The sequence below is a fragment of the Symphodus melops genome, assembly GCF_947650265.1.
Source record: "Symphodus melops genome assembly, chromosome: 6".
In the NCBI taxonomy this organism is placed as follows: Eukaryota; Metazoa; Chordata; class Actinopteri; order Labriformes; family Labridae; genus Symphodus; species Symphodus melops.
The window spans coordinates 19,120,102-19,140,926 of NC_136696.1; the positions used below are offsets into that span (position 1 = coordinate 19,120,102).

General features: G+C 39.5%; 2 protein-coding genes across 2 annotated transcripts; both read left to right on the forward strand.

Annotated features, from left to right (window-relative positions):
• Nucleotides 1-3,443: 3,443 nt before the first annotated feature.
• Nucleotides 3,444-8,555, forward strand: pgghg (protein-glucosylgalactosylhydroxylysine glucosidase). The gene is made up of 13 exons (XM_079346332.1): nt 3,444-3,730; nt 3,813-4,023; nt 4,093-4,528; nt 4,602-4,721; nt 5,606-5,737; nt 5,816-5,927; nt 6,278-6,350; nt 6,420-6,556; nt 6,651-6,784; nt 7,359-7,454; nt 7,542-7,639; nt 7,732-7,946; nt 8,301-8,555. The coding sequence occupies exons 1-13, from the start codon at nt 3,487-3,489 to the stop codon at nt 8,375-8,377; spliced, it is 2,085 nt and encodes a 694-aa protein (XP_079202458.1). The 5' UTR covers nt 3,444-3,486; the 3' UTR covers nt 8,378-8,555.
• A 980-nt stretch (nt 8,556-9,535) lies between these two features.
• incenp (inner centromere protein) lies at nt 9,536-20,624 on the forward strand. The gene is made up of 20 exons (XM_079346913.1): nt 9,536-9,963; nt 10,777-10,925; nt 11,034-11,144; nt 11,255-11,865; nt 11,958-11,991; nt 12,089-12,149; nt 13,011-13,143; nt 13,252-13,282; nt 13,366-13,453; nt 13,573-13,713; nt 16,248-16,357; nt 16,444-16,564; nt 16,647-16,760; nt 17,543-17,706; nt 17,837-17,957; nt 18,457-18,522; nt 19,368-19,397; nt 19,623-19,685; nt 19,779-19,932; nt 20,081-20,624. The coding sequence occupies exons 2-20, from the start codon at nt 10,786-10,788 to the stop codon at nt 20,254-20,256; spliced, it is 2,469 nt and encodes an 822-aa protein (XP_079203039.1). The 5' UTR covers nt 9,536-9,963; nt 10,777-10,785; the 3' UTR covers nt 20,257-20,624.
• The last annotated feature ends 201 nt before the right edge of the window (nt 20,625-20,825 follow it).

Here is a 20,825-nt window from a genome sequence, read left to right on the forward strand (position 1 = left end):
GTTTGGGGAAAAAAGAGCAGAACAGCTGCAACACTACTGCTCACACACTGCGAGCGAAATAGAAGAAACAATGCAACACAGATGTATTTCCAGCATGTTTAGACTCTTGCATTAAGCTGGTGCTGCTCCCAGGAGGGCCGTACATCGTAAGTGTCATTGGCTCTGCTCGGTGGATGTCTGTGTAATGCTGTCAGAGTCCTGTTGGCTTCCTCGCACTAACGTGTAGTGAACAGCAGACGTTCATCTGTTTGTCTCATCTCAGAGCAGAGATGGACCACTGGAAGTACTGACAACAGGCTGAGCTCCTAATAAGGAAGGGCAGGCTGGCCAAGGCTCCCTCTGTAAATATCCCTCAGGTCTGAGAAAGACAGGGGAAGGGAGCTGGGGAGGAAGAGGGAAGCGGATGGATTGCAGCCTTATATGGACAAAGCACTGCTTTTCCCAGGGTTTGTGGCTCTGACCTCCGGCATGATGCCAGGTGCTACACAAACAGCTCCTCCACGCCACCAAGTGGTGCACAAAAGACATTGCTGAATTTCACATAACGGGCTGAAAAAAATGTATCATGGGAATTACTTTTTCGACATTAACAATTGGTTGACTCAAAATAAATAATAACCTGCGTCCATGAACACCTAAAGAATCCCAGATCAAGCTCATGTTATCCAAATGCCACAGGCTCCAGGTTGTTTATCAGGTGATCCTTATGTCATATTAACTTGCTTTTATGTCATCCAAAATAGGACATTAATATTTTATCTAATCATATAGAGAAAAGAGGAAATTAGGAAAGCCACTTATTCAAATAGACAAAGAACAAAGGCTGACACTGATCACTCTTGGCCACCAGCTTTAGTGTTGCGTGTTGAATTAAAAAGATTGGGGGTCCCTGTTAGGCTGCAATAATAACTCTCAAACATAGTCCAGCCTCAGACCCCGATGACAGTAATAATGATATTACATGAAATACATCTTCAAAGTCTTCACCCCAACCCAAAAGCTGTTGATGGAACATTTGCGTTTGAAATATGAATGAAGCAGCAAAAAGGATGAGAGAAAATGAAGTGTAATTTCAAGATGACAGGATCTTGCATGGGGAGAGTGACATAACGCTTCTTGGAGAAGATAGTTTGAGAATGTAAACACTGAGTGTGACCTGCAGAGTATTTTTACAGTCTCAGCTACACAGCCCTGGTGTTTTAATAATAATTATGTATGCATAAAGTGGCAGATTGTTGTACAGCCTGTATTTAGACAACCTGTCACATACATCATTGTGAATAAAAACATGCTAGGAGAAATTGTCTTTACTTACAGTTATGTTGGCTTCACTGTCAGATTAGGCTGGATGTTATCCACAGTGAATACACAATGTTTAAAAGTAGGAAAACCTGCAAATGGTTCTGTTTTGCTGCAATTTAACTAAGCAGCGAGAGGAAATAAAATAGAGATTTCTTTTTAAAGACCAGTAGGTTACATTTGACAACAGCAGCTTATGCTACTATAGCTGCAACCACTCCCATTGTTTGAAACGATGAAACCACAACATTGGTTGGAGTTTCCACTTACAATTATCACCTACATTATCCTTTCATTGGACTTTAGGTGAGGGAGATCATTTTTCTGTCTAATTCAATATTTCCTTATACCTTCCATGTGGAACACAGTCCTGCAGAGCCACCCCCAGCTATCGAACAAACCATCTGACAGCATGGGGCACCCTCCATTTACGAGACGTTCAAGGAATTCTTTGACTTTATACTCTACAACAGAGGTATCCAACCCTGGTCCTCGAGGGCTACTATCCTGCATGTTTTAGATGTCTCCATCTTCCAACACACCTGATTCAAATGATCAGGATTGTTGTCAGGCTTCTGCAGAGCTTGATGATGAGATAATCATTTGAATCAGGTGTGTTGGAAGAGGGAGACATCTAAAACATGCAGGATAGTAGCCCTCGAGGACCAGGGTTGGATACCCTACAAGAACATTATGTACAAAAAATATATATTAAAAATTGCATAATTATGAATAACTGAACCATGGCATCATGCTTTACCAAAGAAAAGCTTACAAGTATGCTTTTTCTTTATATTCTAACACCTAACATTTGGGTGTCAGCTTAACTCGCCCAACTACTGCTGTCCATTGCAATGGACATCAGACTTTGAAAAAATCCTCTAAATTAAATACATGATATATGTTCAAAATAACTTCATATGTTATTACTTGTAACAGTTAAAATTATACTGACAGAAAGTTTTTTTGGCCAGCATGAACATAAATATATATTTTTGACAGAAATTGGGCACTTGCGGTTCACTCTCTCAGAGCATGCTCAAAGTCATGACATGACATGATTGTGATTGGATAATCAGGACCTAGGTAGTAACCAGCAGTGCTGACCTCATCCAATTACATAATATTTATTGGTTAAGAGACAGAAATATGTCATGTCCATTCCAATGGACGCAGGGTCCGAAGATGTTTACCAGATCATATCGTGGCTGCTGGTGAGATTACCACTTTTTTTCTTTTTTTTCTTCATTTAGCTCATTTTGGAAACTTCCTGTTTATAGGCCACAACAGCAGCCATTCCCCGTCCTCCACATTAAATCCATGCCATGTTTTCCAGTGATCACACCAGGTCGGGTTTTGTAGTGAACAGCACAGGGGGCTGAATGGCCTCCTCCTACACTCCTGACAGTACAACGGGACACTTCTAACTTCCACTCATACGGTAAACAACTTCTGGGTCCTGCAAAACAATCCCTGGAACGTGGACTGGTTTTTCATGAGGTTAAATTGTCAAGAACAGGACCTTTGGGAACTTTAACCTCCACTTTTCTTGTTTCCAGGATTCCCCTTTGTTGCTGCAGAAACAGATGCCTCTTCCTGATCAAGTGAGGCTGAAACTTTCCCACTGAAGCAAAGTGTGAACATTGATTGCTTGATATTTAAACAGGCTGTAAATTTAGAAGTGATTTATCTTAAACTCTGAGATTATATTTTCTTTAACATGATGATAAATTTACTTCAGGCATTTAACAATGAGAAATCAAAATGTCCATTTATAATTACAATGTTCTGTGTTTTAGATTGTTCACTAAGCCGCTCATGTTTTAAATGTATGCAAATGTATTTCTAAACTACCCTTGAATTGCGCATGGAGAAGTCTTGTGACACAAAAGTGTCAAAGTACACAATCTTCATAGCCTCCCATGAGTACACTATGAAAAGTGTTTGAGTGATTCTACTATAAAAGTTTACCAGAAATCACAAGATTCCTTTTAGTCATGCATGGAGACTGTTTACGGCCGTTATGATCAGATTGAGATACTGCAGGCAGAGATCTGGGGTAATTGCAATAAAACCATTGCCAACAATAAGTGAAAACACTTTTATTATTAAATAGCTCAGACCTCCTCAACAAACTCGACCTTTTGCTTCAAATAAAGCTTACCAAGAAAAGATCGTTACCTCACCATGTCTGGGGAATCAGACCCTTACATCTTCTCCACGGACACCTTACCCAGTGACCTCCGCTTCCTCCCTCCATTGGCCAATGGGCTGCTGGGATGGAGGGTGTACAACAACATCATGCACATGGGTGGTGTGTACAATGGGGAGGCTGGGCGCTGCCACCGAGCTGATGTCCCCTGTCCTTTAGCTGTGAGAGTTGATATAAAGGAACCAGCCCAGCACACCTACACCCTGGACACCCACACAGGTAATTTAAGGGATCATGACTGTCCCATTGACAGAAGTTCTGATTTTATTCCAAGCTGCTGATCTCTTCATGTTCTTACCAGGCATTTTTACTGACACAATGAGCTCAGCAAGCGTAACTGTGTCACAGTCTTTGTATTCACACCGATACTACTCCAACATGATGGTGATGGAGGTCCTGTTGGTGCGTCAGGTGACATCAGAGGAGCCAATCACTGTTAATCTCTTCAGTTCGTACACACCTCAGAGCAAAGACATTGCTTTTCAATCTGGACCTGATTACAAAGGCGGAAGGTAAGATGAACAAAAACAAATGTGAAATGTAAATTTTTGACGTAACTGACACATCTCTCTTGCCCTTAGCCACATCCAAGGAAAGACAACCAGTGCTGAGTTCCCGGGAGGTTCCTGTCCTGAAGTGCACCTAATCTGGACTCCGGTACCCTCCTCTTTGACACTGCTTCCAGAACAGAGTCAGGCACGCTGGGGCTTTATCCTGATTGTGGCCAACAATTTAGACACAGCTGAGGCCAGTTTTGATCAGGGCCTGAATCTGATGTTGACTGGTAACCTTCGTCCTTCCCACGAGAAGGCCTGGAAGGAACTGTGGCTGCAGAGCCAAGTGGAGGTGGTCGGTTCAGAGAGCCTTGCCAAGGCTATGATAGGCTGCTTGTTCTACCTCCTCAGTGCCTTCCCCTCCATACATGACACCTCTAGTTCTTTTGGTGGGGTAAGTCCAGGTGGACTGTCTAATGGGGGGGATGGTCAGGACTACTGGGGCCATGTCTTCTGGGACCAGGTAAAGCTATTCCAGATTACGGCTTGCTTGATTGTATTTAGTATCACACAATGACCCTACTTTCTTGTTGTAGGACATTTGGATGTATCCTGGCATAGCCCTTTTCTATCCAAAGCTTGCCCGAGCTGTGCTGGAATACAGGGTGGGGACAATAGATGGTGCAAAAGACAACGCCCAAAAGCAGGGCTATAAGGTATTATTATCACTGGGTAATCCAGGTGTTACTATAATTACATACCAATCTAATAGGTTCAACGACACAGTGAGCCAAACACATTTCCTAAAGGTTGAAGAGAAAAGATGGTCCTTACAGTTTTTTTTCTTTTTTTTAAAACAAAACAGCTGTGACAAAACTGCAGGCTAAAACACTCAATAATAGAAATGACAAAAAAGGTGTGTAACCAGAAACAAGAGTTGGACCACAAGTAAAGAATGTACAATGAAACTATCATCTTATGTAGCTTACAGTTTTAACTTAAAGCATGGGGAAACTCTCAGCCTATAGCTTTCTTCACAGTAAAAGAGTGTTTTGAAAAAAACACAACACAACCAAAAATATTACAAGTTGTATATTTATAGTTTTAGGTTGAGACTTGAATTATTAGGCCTACTGTTTAAGAACACATTAAAAACATTAGGTACAAGGTACTAGCTCAAGCTTTATCCTCGTATGTGCCTTTTGTTACTTTTGGTAGGATGTATCGTTAGATGTTTAACATATTAACCTAAGCCTACACTAAAAGTTCAGTACTTAAAACATAAATTGTAGGCCTTCAACCTAGATTGTTTGATTCAAACAGCTAGCAAAAAAAAAATACCCCAAAACTAGCTTGTCCATCACAGATCGTATAATAAAAAATTATTTTAAATTTCAGACGGCAACAGTAAAATTGTTGCAAAAAGTATTTACATTTAAACTGCTCTATCACTGCGACAGCAGTCGTTGCTATTAGCAACTAGATGCAAATCTGAAGTTGTTTGATTTCTTTCTTCTTTATTCATTGTGTATGAATTCCTGTGTTATGAAAAAAACAATGAAATAGTGATTTGTCTAAACTAAAGATTTAATCTTTACAGGGGATTAAGTTCCCGTGGGAGAGTGCTGTGTCAGGGAGGGAGGTGTGTCCAGAGGACATCTATGGGCAACAAGAGATTCATATAAACGGAGATGTGACCCTGGCCTTCCAACACTATCTCTACCTCACAGAAGTACATCATTTATCCCCTTTCACTGTCAAATTGTTTCTCACAAGTTTATGATAGACAATTAACTGAGCTTTGTTTCAGGACATATCCATGTTCACAGAGGGCAGAGGCAATGAGGTGATATTTGGTGTGGCTGATTATTGGGTTTCCAGAGTCACATGGAAACCTGAAGACCAAAAATACCATCTCTTGGGTAAGACAAACACATTATTGATTATGGTTATCAAGGTAAATCCCTACATTTAGGGATTTAGGGATTCATTTACAACACAGCAAAAAACAACAACAAAAAAAACATAAAATTAAGAGCCAGATTCAATTTTTTAAGTGGTGACAATTAAGTCAAATGTTTCTTGAGTGTCTAAATGCAAAGAGTTTTTTTTTTATTATCTTATACCTCTTTTTTTCCTTACTAATGCATGTTAATACCTGAAACATTTAGCCGTAATATGTCCCAGTTTGCATAAAGCGTATGCAAGGAATATTTCTTTATACTCTTAAATATGATGATATAATGACACATTTCTCCGATGTACCTTGTAGGTGTCATGCCACCCGATGAGTACTATTATAATGTCAACGATTCTGTTTACACAAACACAGTGGCCAAATTCAGGTACTAGTTTTTTAATATCCTTAAAATGTTGACTTGTGAATATAAATAATAAAATGTTTTTTCTGTCAGTTTACAGTTTGCCGTTGAGCTGGCTGCCCTCCTCCAACATCCTGCACCAAAGGAATGGCAAGAAGTGGCAGATAACCTCAAAATACCTTTCAACGAAGAATCCCAGTACCATCCCGAGTATGACGGCTACACTAAAGGTTCATTGTTTGTACCCTTCTGAAAATGACCTAAATAAATTCAAATCTAGAGTTCATAACATGATGTCAACATGTCTTTTTTGACCTCTTTCAGGGAATCCAGTGAAACAGGCAGATGCGGTGATGTTGGGCTATCCTCTTGGATTGCCAATGTCCCCAGAGGTCAGAAAAAATGACCTTGAAGCGTATGAGCCAGTAACAGACCCTCAAGGTCCGGCCATGACATGGGTAAGACATAACAACTGTGTCTGAACCTTTGTCAAGAGTTATGGACCAACAACCGAGCTTAACAAGGGTTGACACTGAACATACAATTATCACCGTGAAGGCTATGGTTGCTATGTGATTACAAAGACATGACTCCATGACAAAATGTGGAGGGTGAATACAGTCAGCACTGTACTCATAGCTTGTTGTGCTGCCCCCATGTGGCCAATAATGCAAACTTACAGTAGGTAAGTTGAATTACAAAATGCACCTAAAATAGAGATGTTCATGATGGAGTACATATCAGCAATTTATTGTATAGTGTTTTATCATTCTTACTAACCTGCAATGTGTGTGTGTCTCTGGCAGGAGCCTATGTGTTCATTTCACAATCATACTGTTAAATACACATGTATTCTTTATTAGTTCATACTTGGATTACAAGATTCAAGATTTTTATTTGTCACATGCTCATACAGATGTGCAGTGAAATGTACATAGAGGTACTTTAGAGTGTCTCCATACGTTAACTTTAAAATAATGTTGTTAATTTCCCCTTATGTTGGAAATCAATGTTTTTACTTTCCATTGAAAGGGTATGTTTGCGATTGGCTGGCTGGAGCTGGGGGAGGCAGAGAGAGCTCATGTTTTACTTGAGAAGTGCTTTAGCAACATCCAGGGACCATTCCAGGTATCCTTCTGACTCATGACCACACACTACTCGCACATGTCTCTTAGCTGCATACCTATGGTTAGTGTGATTACCTCTCCTCCTTAGGTATGGAGTGAATCATCAGATGGATCAGGAGCTGTTAACTTTCTCACTGGTATGGGAGGATTCTTGCAAGCTGTGCTGTTTGGTTACACTGGCTTCAGGTTGGAGGGAATTAAAAAAACAACTTCAAATGAAGCCAGCATGTTCACAGTGATACAGATGATGATTTGAAAACTGTGTGTTTTTGTTGTAGAGTTCAGAGGGAGTGCCTGGCTTTTTCCCCACTTCTCCCAAAGGAGATATCTGAGCTCTATGTCCGTGGAGTAAACTATGTGGGCTGTCAGATGGACTGGCTGCTGAGAAAAGATGAAATTTGCATTATACTGAGAGAACAGGCCACCAGTGCTACATCCCATGATCTACATGTGGTCTTGAAGGCATCAGGAACTACAATCCCACTCATCCCAGGTATCACACAATGTAGTTTAGCATCCCATTTAGCATTTGCTACAAATAAATATATATCGAGCATTTATGATAAAGAATACTCAGAGAAAAGACAGGCAAACGATTAATACAATATGATCCTTATAGAAAACATGCATTATAGCAAATAGGCTATATTCCTTTAGAGGAAAGAATGAAAATGACCTGCTGTAACTGTAATTCAACAAGTCTTTTTTTAATTTCAGAATCAAGAGTGTATGGTTTTCGGCCTCATGTTTTAACCTTGATTTTTTTCAGTTGTCATTATCCTTACTTTGTTCATTGATTTCATATATCATTTTGCCTCATAACATGGCTGGATTTACTTCTTTTCAGGTCAGCCTGTAACTTTTCCTCGAGAGCCTGGATATGTTTGCAAGACAGCTTCACGGGCTCCCTGTTGGCCTTTTTGAAACAGAATCTGTGACCATTCTGGTGATTACATGTGCCAAGAATAAGAATAGGTCCTTGAGTTGCATTATGCAACTGCTCTTGTTAATTTGTATGTTGCCATTCAGCATGGACAACTCATAAGTTGATAAATGAAAGTGTACTGTTTTTACTGATTTGATTAAAGAAAATGCAAAAAGATCACATGTATATTTGTCATACTTCTTTTGTAAAGCTCTCTGACTGGACTCAACATTATGCACCACATGATATTTGATGCGCAACATGTAAAGCCTCCTGTTGATATTTCCTTGTTACAAAATATTAAACTTAAGTTAAGGATGTGAAGCTTTTTTCCCCTTTGTTTAATCTCATGTGAACTTGTTATTACTGGTGAACGTGTAACTATATGGCGTATAGTTAAAAGTGTTTACCATAACTCCAAGCATGTGTTGAACATTCACATGCTTTGTGTCAAGTCAAGTTTATCTGTGAAACAAGTTTAATACAGCTGACCAAAGAACTTCACAGACAAGGCATAATAGATCACAAACAAACATAACAGCATTAAATACAGAAACACAAATATTGTATTTGTTTAACCTAATTTCAAAGGCCAAGAGGACAGCAGGCTGGTTTTAACCATTGCTTTGAATGAGAATGATGTTTTTAACGAATTGTGTCCTAACAGGACTGTGAGTGACAGGCTCACTTTTTAACATTTCACTTTCCAGCCCTCTGTTGTCTTATTCATGTTACCATCTCTCATTTATCTCTTCTGTTATCCTCATTCTCCTTGCAGCCTGTGACCTGATGTCGTCCCACATTCCATCTGTTTTTATTTTGTTATTTGAGCTCTCTACTGGTTGATTTTAGACAATTTTTTCATCATTGTATTTAACTGCCTCATGCCTGCCTGTTGTATCTCTTGTATTTCTGTTATCTGAGTTTATATTGGTTTTGTACTCCCTGTTTGGTCTGTTTGTTTTATCTCTGTTTCTTTCCTTTCCCTAAATGTTTATGTGTTTGTTTGTTTGTTTTTTTTTATCTGTAATGCACTTTGTAAACAGTTGTTTTGAAAGGTACTACTTAAATAAAGTTATTATTTTCAGGAGAGACCCTCAAGGTCCGGTCTCTGTGTGACGTGGGACGTCTCGTGTCGTGGGCGGAGAAGAGCACTCGGTCACGTATCGATTGGATCATTTAAACCTGAGCAGCGCTGTGACTCCGCCCTGCACTTCCGTTGGGTGTGCTCCATTTGTTTCACGTGTTGACGAGTTTAAATCGCCGCATCGTTTGCTAGCTATCTGACTGAACGGTTAGCTCCGCCCTTTCGCACACGAACAAACCACATATCGAGCAGCTTTTTCCCTTACGTCACGGAGCTAAGCGTTGGGATTGGCCGTTGAAATTTTAAAAATGCCTAACGTTTTCAGCGGGGGACGTTTGCGGTTGTTGGAGAGTTTACGCATGATCATTTGACGGAGAGCAACACAATCCCTCGTTTGAAAACTAGTAGATCCTGCGTCGGTATGCGATTAATTTAGCTTTTATCATTAACGGAGCTTCGAGAATCGGATTTTGAACTTCTAAAGTCGGGAGAACCGAGGTAACGTTTTGATCTTTGTTCTGTATTCTGAGGTATCGAGAGCAACATCCAGCTAACATGATTACCTGAACACTTAACGTTAAGACGTCACGGAGATGTCATAGTTAAAACTTCGATTATTACGCTAAATTTATGTATGTTGGAAACATAATCGCTCACTGTAACGTTCTTCTCGGTCGTATTAAATTTTAACGCTGGGCGAAGCTAACGTGGTCTGATCCTGATCACCGACAGTATGTTATTGTCAACCATCATGCGTCGATAAAACGCCTACAATGTCCACATTCACCCGTCTTTTTAAACACTACATGGTCAAACTGGGCAACAAAGAAACATATTCTTTACAATAATAAATGCACGGACCTTAACTAAAAAAGTTGTGCAGAAATTAATGAAATGCATGACTTTCTTTAAGAAAAGGACACTGCTTTGTGAAATTGTTTCATTGTCAAAGAGAAATCTTTTACATATTTTATATAAACCAGAATCACCTGTAAAAGGAAATGTTGATTATTTGCATTGATGATGGTAGGTGTTTCTCTGAGTGACAGGACGTTGTTGATCATAAATGGTGCATTCATGTACTCAAGGTCAATGAACTAAATACACTATGTGAGTTTTTGTGTCTTCTTACAGGAGAGGGACTAACTTCCTGTCTCTCTCTGTTTATAACCCACAGTTAAAGAGATCCTTACTTTCAATTTATAAAAAAAAACAGGGTTAACCAGACTTACATATTCTATATATTCTGTTATATATATTCGATATATTCTGTTCCTTTCCATGTTTGAATTACATGTTTTCCCCCCTCAGGCCGCCAACATGAACTCTGTACTGTCATCTGTGCGATCCCTCATGCAAATGTTTGATGGCAAAACCAAGGAATTGATCAATGACATTGAAAATGTTGACATGGTGTGGCTTGCGGAGATCCAGCAAGAAGCCAACCGCATGTTTTCAAGGTGAGCTTGGAGTATAAAGAAAACGAGTACCAAAAACGAAGATGTTCTCCTCTTGAAATGTGTAACATAATTTTGCTGATGAAAACATGCTTTCTTTTTTTACTTCAGAGATTTTAATGCTGAACCAGAATTAATGCCAAAAACACCATCACAAAAGAAGAATAGTCGCAGGAAGCGTGTATCTTTGGGCCGTCAGGAAGATAATCCAACCAAGCGAAGGTCATTTGCTTTCAATTCTGTTTTAATTGATGTCTGAACCAACATCTCTGCGGTCCATAGCAGTTTAAAACATTTTGCTTATTTTTAAACGCTCATTTTTCTTCTTCTAGGTTCTCCAAGGGAAAGCGCAGTAACCTTCGTCGCTCCTCTGTCAAATCACTGAACTTCATTGCCGAAGAACAGGCCATTCCTGAAGCCTCCACTTCTGGAACTGACGCCACCACACAGCCTAAACGCACCACCCGCAAAAACAAACAAACAAAGTCTGAGGTGGCAGAGGATGTGGGCCCGGCATCTCCTGGCATCTATGAGACCCAGGACACGGAGAACAAGAAGCCGGAGCTGGTGGAGGATGTTGAGACGGACAACATTAACACTGTAGGAGTAGAGCAGGACGACGTAGTTAGCCCTGTCCCATCGCCTCCTAAAATTCCCCTACCAGAGCTCGTTGTTGGCATCTCCGTAGCTGATCGCCTGTCTGCCGAACTAGCTAAAAAGCAGGAGCTTTCTCCTGGCCGAACTGCAGCAAAGACTGCGATAGCTGGAGCGGCTCGAAGCTCACGACGGAGCTCCGTACGGTGCTCCCTCAAGCTACGTCACTCACTAGCTGGTCTGCGACACAGTATGACTCAGGAGTCTGTGCGGCGCGCTTCGCATCGTTCCATGCTCAAGAAGAAAGCAGCCCACGAGGGGAACTCTACATGCAAAAGCAGCGTTGACGGTGAGTAATGATTGTAATCTTAAGATTAAAAACTTTGTCAAAGTTTTCAACATTCTGATAATGTCTGTCTCCTCTCTACATTCTGTTTGTAGAAGACTCTAGCATAGAGGAAGATGACGTAGAGGCGTAAGTAACATTTGACAAATGTGTTGATGTCTTCATGGCAGCTAAATGTCCAATGTATTGATCTTTTATATTCATATTGATTTATTCTCTGCTCTAGGGTGTCAGAAGATGCAACAACTGATGCAGACAATAATGAGGAAACACCTGAATCTCCAGAGGTACAAATCCATGTCTGTATACATCAAGGATGTGATTCTTCAGGATTTCTCACTTAAGTTATCAATAACAGTGTTTCCCACACATGGACTCTCCATCTTTTTAGTATTTTTTCTATTTGGATAAAATCGCCAATTTATTACAATAAACTGGTCGATCATGTGCAGTCGCTCTTCACCCCTCGTGTTACTGTTGAAAGGAGCGTCTTTATGATCTCCTCCTTGGGAACCATGGAGAGAGAGGCGGTCAATGTTGTGCTTCTCTTTAGTTTAGCATAATATTGAGATGCAATGTCCCATGTCAATAATGAGCCTTCTTGTGCCCATGTTCTCTCTTCCCAACATGATTTCTGTGGAGAGTTCAACATGACACGCTCAGCTTTTGTGAAGACGGACATGCAAAACAACACTTTTCAAAAATGGATGTTGCGTTGTCTGAGATCTAAAAGTAAATCCAGTAACTTCATATAAAAGTTAACATCAACTAGTCATAGGCTAATTGCATACAGCTTTAGAGATTCTGCAGGGTTCTGCAGGAGCACAATAACTATTAGAATCCAAGTTTATAAAAGGGATTAAGTAAATGCATTTTTATGGCTTGGAAAAGATTCTTGATAAAGGCTAGATTGTTGTTGTAATTGTGCAGAGAAGCTGACCAGAATGCAGAAAAATAAATGTTTGGCGCTAAACCCTCAGATCCTCCTTAACTGATGGGGCCAACTGTTAAAGGGCGAGTTTGCTATTTTTTGTATGCGTGAAGTTGATTTGGGGGTGCTCCTGCTTTCATGATGTTTGTCAATCATGTTAACAGTCTCTCTAAATGTGACGTCTGTAATAATTATAATGTGTATCAAACAAATGTAGACCCAGATTAAACAGCGTGTGCAACCAGCTCTTGGACGCGTCACTCGATCTGTGGCTGCAAACTCTCCCAAACTGGCGCCTCCACCATTGTATACTGCTGAGCTAACAATGAGCACTCCCACCAGGAAAGCAGGTATGGCAGCTTTCCATTTTATTGATTTGTTATTGCTCCTATCACTTTGTTCTATTGTGCATTTTTTTTTGTGTGCTTATACATGCGTTTGTGTTCCACTTGTTGCAGAGAAGCAACTGCTCTCCAAGTCGGGTCGTAGGTGAGTGCTATTTGTGTGCATCTGTTTGAGTGTTCTCCTGTATTACAGAGGTTTGCCGCATTAACTCCTCTTCCTATGTGCAGGTCACGGCTGAGTACCAAACGCAAAGCACCAGATACTGTGGAGGAAAGCCCCACAAAGAGGTTCTCTCCTCCCAAAAAGAGTCAAAGTGTAAGATGCATTAAGGTTTAGAACAAAATACACAGATGTAATTAAAATGAGTGTTTTTTTTTTTTTTTGATGAAATAATTAAATTTGGAACTGCTTCTTTATTTGTTGTTAATACACAGGCAATCAGACCGAACATGAGGTCCTTCCTCCAAACTGTACACAAAAATCAGATGCTGATGATGACTCCCAATTCCCTCGGACGGTCTGGTGTTATCAAATCCTTCATCAAACACACCACTCCTCTTAAGACTGATTTTAAGGTATGTTATACTCGCTCTTATGTCTTAATTAAACTGCGGTATCACATGCTTGGGATTTATTGTGATCCTGTCATTCAGACCACATGTAGATACCCTGGGTACACGGCTGGATACTTGCTGTTTACTGGGAAAGTAGGCTTATTTCTTAACCTTGTCTTCATGCGTCTGTGTGTCAGTTGCTGAATTCAAGTGTATAGAATGAAGCCAGATTTTAATGTAAACAGTGTTACTGTTTGGAGTATATAAAAAAAGGTAAAGCAGTATGTTTAGGGCTTTGCTGTCTTATATTGATAAGTAACTACCACTGCAGCAGACTGTTGTGGATTTTTTTCCATTACCAAAGAGTGAGAAGATCTATTCAAAAAGGAACCCCAAGATCGATCTGGTCTCAATGAACATTTATTCGAAGGCAAGATAAGCGTTCGAAGACCCCTCTCTCACACGGTGAGGAGAGAAAGAGGCCCCGAGAAAAGGCAAACATGAAAACTTATACATTTCCATCACACTACACAGAGCACTTCCCCATCACGCCACATAGAGCCACTGCCCACCTGGCAGGGCACAATCTATCCCCTAGTGTGAGAAAAGAGACTACATGACTATTTACCATCTCCCAAGGCTGAGAAGGAGATGGAGTCCAGTGAGAAAGAGCCTGGGCGACTCTTCCCACATGTACAGAGTGTGAGAAACAGAATAAAGGGAACAAACTGATGGGAAACAAAACACCCAATATGCTGTGCATGTCGTATTCTAAGACATTTCAGATACATTTCATATGCCAGATTCTATGAGACCTTCGTACAACACATATATAGTACACATGGAGTAAAATTTTCCATAACAAGACTCAATGAGGATATTAGTGACCGAACAATGTTTACTCTCACTCACACCGTCCTTAATGACCCATTTGATGCGTACAAAAATGTTCAATTCAAGGTTTCACAAACTAAAACCACAACAGTTTTATACTGTTTAGGTTTAAATCCAAAACTCCAAGAACAGACTGAGTATGTTGTCCTTACTCTCCCTTGAAATTGTTATTTAGACATCATGTACATCCATTTAATCAGAATATTTTTAGCAATGATGGCAACAAATATACAAAGGATAATATTTAATTGGATTAACTGTTAGTTTCTTTGTAATTGATCGGGGTTTTTTTAGATCTTAAACATTGTGGCTCAGTCATGCAGCCCTGTTATATGGATGCTTCTTTTTCTGTCCCCTCTCCAGATGAGTGCTGGTACAGTGGTAAGTGTAATGTCGAAGCACCTTGTGATATTGGCTTTTGGTGGCTTCTAATCCATTGTTCAGCACACATGAAAAGCCTCTTTCACACTTGAACATTTTGATATTAATGTTCAGGTATTTCAAAAATATCAGAACTGAAAACCACAGCTCTCAATTTACTCCAAAAAACATTTGTCGGAATAAAAGCATTAAGCCTCCATAAGGTTAAAAATGTTTTCAAAAGAAATGATTAGTTGGCGTTGCCCCCTTTTTAATAAAGGGAGCAGATCAGCAATTTTGCAGACTTTATTGGTGAAAGGGGCTCCTTTTATTTCTACTGCACATGAGTAGATGGCGGTGTCTCACAACCCATGGGTCACTAATATGATCATTCTTTGCAAGTCTTGTCTAACAATTCTTCAAATCACTGCACATGACTTCGATAACCTCACTTTTATGTTTGTTTCATAATTCAATCTGCAGTTAAGATTGAAGTAAAAATCCATCTGAACCGTTTTAGTTTGATTTTATTATTTACCTCGTAAAAGGCTAACACAGATGTTCCTCTGGCTGTCTTTCTGGAAGCCACAGTGCTCTTCATGGTTTCATCATTGTAGACTTGCATGGATAAAAACACTTTTAGACATGGCTGTTACAGTAATGGGCACAAATGCATTTAAATCCAAGTCTTGTGTGATCTAACAGAAACCACTTAATCACTAGAGTCGCCATCATTTCCTCCTTTTTGATAATGGGTCACATTTAAAAGGCTGTTCTGGTTGGCCTTTTACACACTGGGTGGTTTTCTCTGTAGTGTCTCATTTTAGCTTTATATCGCACTGTCGATTTAAAGATGCAGTCTAATAAGAGCAGAAATGAGTAACAACGATACAGTGTCAGAAATCAATCATGTAAAAGTATCCCTACTGTTACAACAGTCATTAATCTTTAACAATAGTTATTAAATTACTCAAATTACTTTCCGGTGATTTAAACTACTTTTATTTCAGTTTCTTTAATGTAAGATTGTCTTTTGTCTTCTGACAGTGTCTTGCAATTGTTGTAGTTCAGCTGTTCAGATACAAAAGGTCTTTGGATTTTTTTGTGCTGACAATTCAGTTTCACTCTGACTAAAGTGTTAAAGGGTGGATTTTTGCTTTATCCATCTCCAATGATGAGATCTGTTTCAACATGAATGCACCCCACCTGCTACTTCCAAATCTCTCTTTTGTCATTAGATTACCACATCTAATTTCTTCCAATATAAGTTTCCATAGTCCATTAATGTTCTCTCTCCTCAGACAAAGGAGCGTCACAAGCTTGAAGCCCTGAAGAAAAAGCAGGAGCAAGAGGACGAAAGGATGAAGAAAATGGAGGAGGAAAAGAAAAGGAAACAGGACGAACTGAAAAGGTTAAAACTCAACCTCTTCGGTCACTCTGAGAGGACTGTCTGAGAAGAATTTCATGTTTTTATAACAGTTTAAAATGGTCTTCTAGGAAGAGGGATGAGAGGCTAAGGAGAGTGTTTGAGGCCAAAGTGAAGGAGGAACAGAGGGAAGAGGAAAAGAAAAAGAAGATTGAGCAGAAAATGGCTCAGATTGATGAAAAAAACGACAAGGTAAATCACGAACTTTGAGCTCTCTGAATCTTCGTTGGAAAACGGATTGTTGAATTTGTCTAATCTTTGACTTTTCATGCAGCGTAACGCAGACGAGAAGGCAAAGAAGAAGTTGGCCATTAAACGTCAGGAGGAGTTGGAGCAGCAGCAGAAGAAGAAGTTGGAAGAGGAGACTAGAAAAAAGAAACTTCAAGCAGTAAGGCCAACATTTTTATTTTATATTTTGTCTTGTGTCTTCATCACTGTGGCTTTCATCAAGTATATCTTTAAGTGTTATGAAACCAAACAATACTGGAGTCCAAATAGGGGGAATGAAGTGATCCCCTTTCTGCAAACTCGGTAGTAACAGAGGCGAGACACTTATGCCAAATCAGTATGAATGTTGTACGGTGTAATGAAGGCGGAGCTTGTGATTCAGTGCTCAGGGTAAACGCATTGATAGCATCACCAGTCCTCGGTTCCCATGCAGGTTAACATCCACTTGCACATGCTAAATGTGGTCATGTATGCTGCAGACAATACCTTCTAACCCTACATACATTTTTCTAGATCAAAAGTCCGCGATTTAAGATGCCATAGGCCGTTAGCCTGGCATCAAGGCCTAACGTATAAAACTTTCAATAATTTGTTCATCTGAATTGTGATTCTGGTGATGACATTTCACCGTTAAGTCAACTAAACTTGCACATGGTGTAGTGGTTTGAGCACTGGTAATAGTGTATATTTTTTTGTGCAATTTGAATATTTAATCAGTGCTGTGTTGCTTCATGTAACCTCTGTTAGAGGCACCATAACATCTCTTGTTGTGCTGTGAATGATAAAGTCAGTGATCTCTTTGATAATGTAATGTGAATATACTTAATGTTTGGTTTAGTATCAGTACTAGTTTTCATTGTAGAAGAATTTCAATGGTAGTGTTATTGTCTTCACCAACCAGGCTCCTATTTATTTGTGTATTTTCTTTTAAAAAAATGTAAGGAAGAAGAAAAGCGACAGCAGGAATTACTTGCCAAGAAGAAGGCAGAGGAGGAACAGCAAGCTCGTAAGCTGGCTGAAGCTCGCAGAGTGTTGGAGCTGAAGAGAGAGCAGGAGCGCGAGAAGGAGAGAGAGCTGGAGAGAGAACGACAAGCTGCTGCTGAAAGGTCAGTAAGGAGGTCGAAAAACCTCATCTTCTCTAAAACATGGTGAAAATGTCAACTTCAATTGTTAAGGAAAAGTGTATTTCTTTTGCGCTTTGTTTTACTGTCTTGATAACTTTTATTTTTTTTTCAGGGAGCGAGCGGAAAAAGCAAAAGCTCTAGCTCTACAAAGGGAACTGGAGAGAGCAGCAAGAGAGAAAGAGAAGAGAGAGCTTGAAGAGAAGAGAAAGGCGCTGGAGGAGAAGAGGAAACTGGTAACTGGGCAACTGTACTATCGTAAAATACAGAGTGATGTCATATAGTAGACGACCTGCATTTTCTGACCAGCAGAGGGGGAAGTATTCAGTGCAGCAGACAGAGTTGACTTGAGTTATTTAAGTTAATTCCCTGCAATTTAGTGAAGTACAGAAGAAGCAACATGTCTGGAGTGAGAAAATGTGCTTAATATAGTGACCTCAGTCATCATATAGGAGACTTTCACAGAGAGCAGAATCTCCCACTGAGGTCTTCTGTTCTCCAAAATAACAACAATACACCGAATCAAGTGTTTTCACCATGAATTTAAGCGTTTTCTCCAACATTCATCTTTGCTAGATTGTGAAGAGGATTTTAGGCCAGGATGCCCTGTGTTGATACTTTCAGTGTCATCGATTTTAGACATTTTTACATGGAGCTGATTTTATTTGGCAGCTCAGGGTTTGTTATGTTGGCTGCTCAGCTGTTTGGTTGTTCATGTGTCGTTTGTTTTATTAGGAGGAGCAGCTGAGAAAAGCAGCCGAGGAAAAGGCTGCGAAAGAAAGAGAAGCTGCTGCCAAACAGGTAAACAAGCTTTGTTCATGTGCACATTCACAGCTGCACCCTCGACAAGCAATGCACAAGTGTTGTTCAAGTAGCTGTTTAATCCGGATCTGCATCCTCAATTAATCCCTATAAGAATATAATTCAGGGGGAATAATAAATGTGGTCAGGCGCCGATATTGGATACTGACTATATGTTGCTGACAGGTGACCTTTGCTGTCCACCATTGGCTTGTTCAGACATTCTAGTATTCGGACAGTAGCAATATATTTAATTTATTTTTACATTTATTCTTTTTAGTGCTTATTTCATATTATGTTGCTTCATTTGCTTATGTTGTTAACTTGCTGCTATTACACCACAATTCCCAGTTTGAGTTTAATAAAGTAAATTTATCGTATAGTGTTAAAATATTATGCTACATTCGTATCACTACATTATTTATGCACAACTGTACATCCCTTGGTTGGTGCAGCTTCTAAGCGTAGAGCTGACTTGAAACTGTGTGGAACTTTACACTTCAAATCAAGAAATCAGAACTACTAATCAGTTTGATATGTTCTGAAATTGTAATTTTTGTAAAAATCAAAGCCATTTGATGGATACACAAAGTACTGTTTCAAAGATTTATTTTATTCTATCAAACAAACCTTTATTTATTTTCAAAAGGGCCTTGAGGTTTCCTTAATTTCCAGTGTCGTTGACATTTCAAGCACAGTAAAACACATTTTTTTGTCACATGTTTAATGTGAAATATTTACCTTTCTAAAAAGAAGCCTTCCGTAGTTAAAAAAAAAAAAAAAAAAAAAGCAACGTTAAAATTGTTTTACACCTTATAAACTGCTAAAAACTCTCCTCTCTGCAGACTATCCTGAATGTCACTGTGGATATTGAGGTAAGAAACTTAAAGATATTCTGTAAATAAGTTTTTTACTTTAGTAGTTTATTTGATGGGTATTTTGGTATTAAGCTTTTTTATTATTTGTGTCCACCCCTTGAATTGTTGAATAGTGTTCGGTTTGTGTATTTGTGTGCATGCAGGAGAGACTCGCAGCTCGAAAGTTTTACTTGAGTTCTAACTCCTCACTGAATCGCTAATGACCTTTTTTCCCCTTTGCAGCGCTCTGTAATGACCACGCCTGTAGGAAAAGGTTGTGGCCTGAATGTGACGGTTGATGTCGAGGTAAATTAAAAGGAGCCATACTATTGCTTCAGTCTCCCAATGTCATATTCTCTTCAGAGTAATGCTTAATACTATGTGTTATTTTCTCTTCAGCAATCACCCCAGTCCTACGCCATCACTCCAAAGGGGGGGAACAAACCTTTGATAATGTCAAAAAGTGTAGAGGATTATGGGATGGATCAAAACAGTGACGACTCTACTGATGATGAGTCTGCCCCGAGGAAACCTATTCCATCCTGGGCAGAAGGTTAATATTATTTACTATAATTATCCTTTATGTTGTGTTATAGTCCTGTTGGGGGAATCTGCTTTAGTGTTCAGAATCTCAGCAAGATATCAGTCTCTTGGTTTGTAATTTTAATTGAAGCATGGTATTTTATTCTTTTCCTTTCCAGGTCAAAACTTGCAGCAGATAATAATGAAGCAGTACTTCAACCCCCCGGATTTGGACTCTTTCTTTGGCACTATTGAACCACCAAAACTGGAAAACATCTTTTACAAGAGCAAGCCGCGGTATTTTAAACGCACCAGCTCTGCCGTGTGGCACTCGCCTCCAATTGGAACCAAATAATGTCTGTACTCTGATACAGATGACACTGCTGTACAAAATTGTATGTTCTAGTTTTTAAGTCTATTTTAATAAAGCAACCACTTCCTTTTCTTATATTCTTTTTCCGATTTTCTTCTATCTGTCTTTGGGTATTTTAGGATTTTTGTTGCTAGAAAGTAAGATGTACTGGGTTTACGTGATATGCAAGTGAAGAAGTCAATGCTTCACTCTTGTACTTGAAAATGGTTATGTATGATAACCCAGTGGGATGTGACGTCTATCCTGTATAAGTCAAAACTTTCACTTGTATCATGTATGTACTGAGTGTATGTGATAGATTTCCCATGTTTTAATTTGTTCAAGTGCATTAAATGGTTGAGTCTGCCAAATATTGAGTAGTTTGCAGCTTAGTTACACTTTTTGTCCAGAAGAAACGTGGTTGTTGGAAATCTGATGGTAATTAATCTGGTTCACTGAGCACCTCATGAACTTGAATTTAAGACGAACTTGTTCAAATGACAAAATGTAACCTGCACAAAGTAGAACCAATTGTATTCATTTATTTCTATTTAGCTGCATGCACAATACTT

Bases quoted from the DNA above. Each gene is read 5' to 3' on its own strand.
- pgghg (XM_079346332.1), top strand. From the start codon at position 3,487: ATGTCTGGGGAATCAGACCCTTACATCTTCTCCACGGACACCTTACCC. The intron at 6,351-6,419 runs GTACTAGTTTTT...TTTTTCTGTCAG, and splicing joins AACACAGTGGCCAAATTCAG to TTTACAGTTTGCCGTTGAGC. The intron at 7,455-7,541 runs GTATCCTTCTGA...TCTCCTCCTTAG, and splicing joins ACATCCAGGGACCATTCCAG to GTATGGAGTGAATCATCAGA.
- incenp (XM_079346913.1), top strand. From the start codon at position 10,786: ATGAACTCTGTACTGTCATCTGTGCGATCCCTCATGCAAATGTTTGAT. The intron at 13,144-13,251 runs GTATGGCAGCTT...CACTTGTTGCAG, and splicing joins CACTCCCACCAGGAAAGCAG to AGAAGCAACTGCTCTCCAAG. The intron at 16,761-17,542 runs GTAAGGCCAACA...AAAAAATGTAAG, and splicing joins GAAAAAAGAAACTTCAAGCA to GAAGAAGAAAAGCGACAGCA.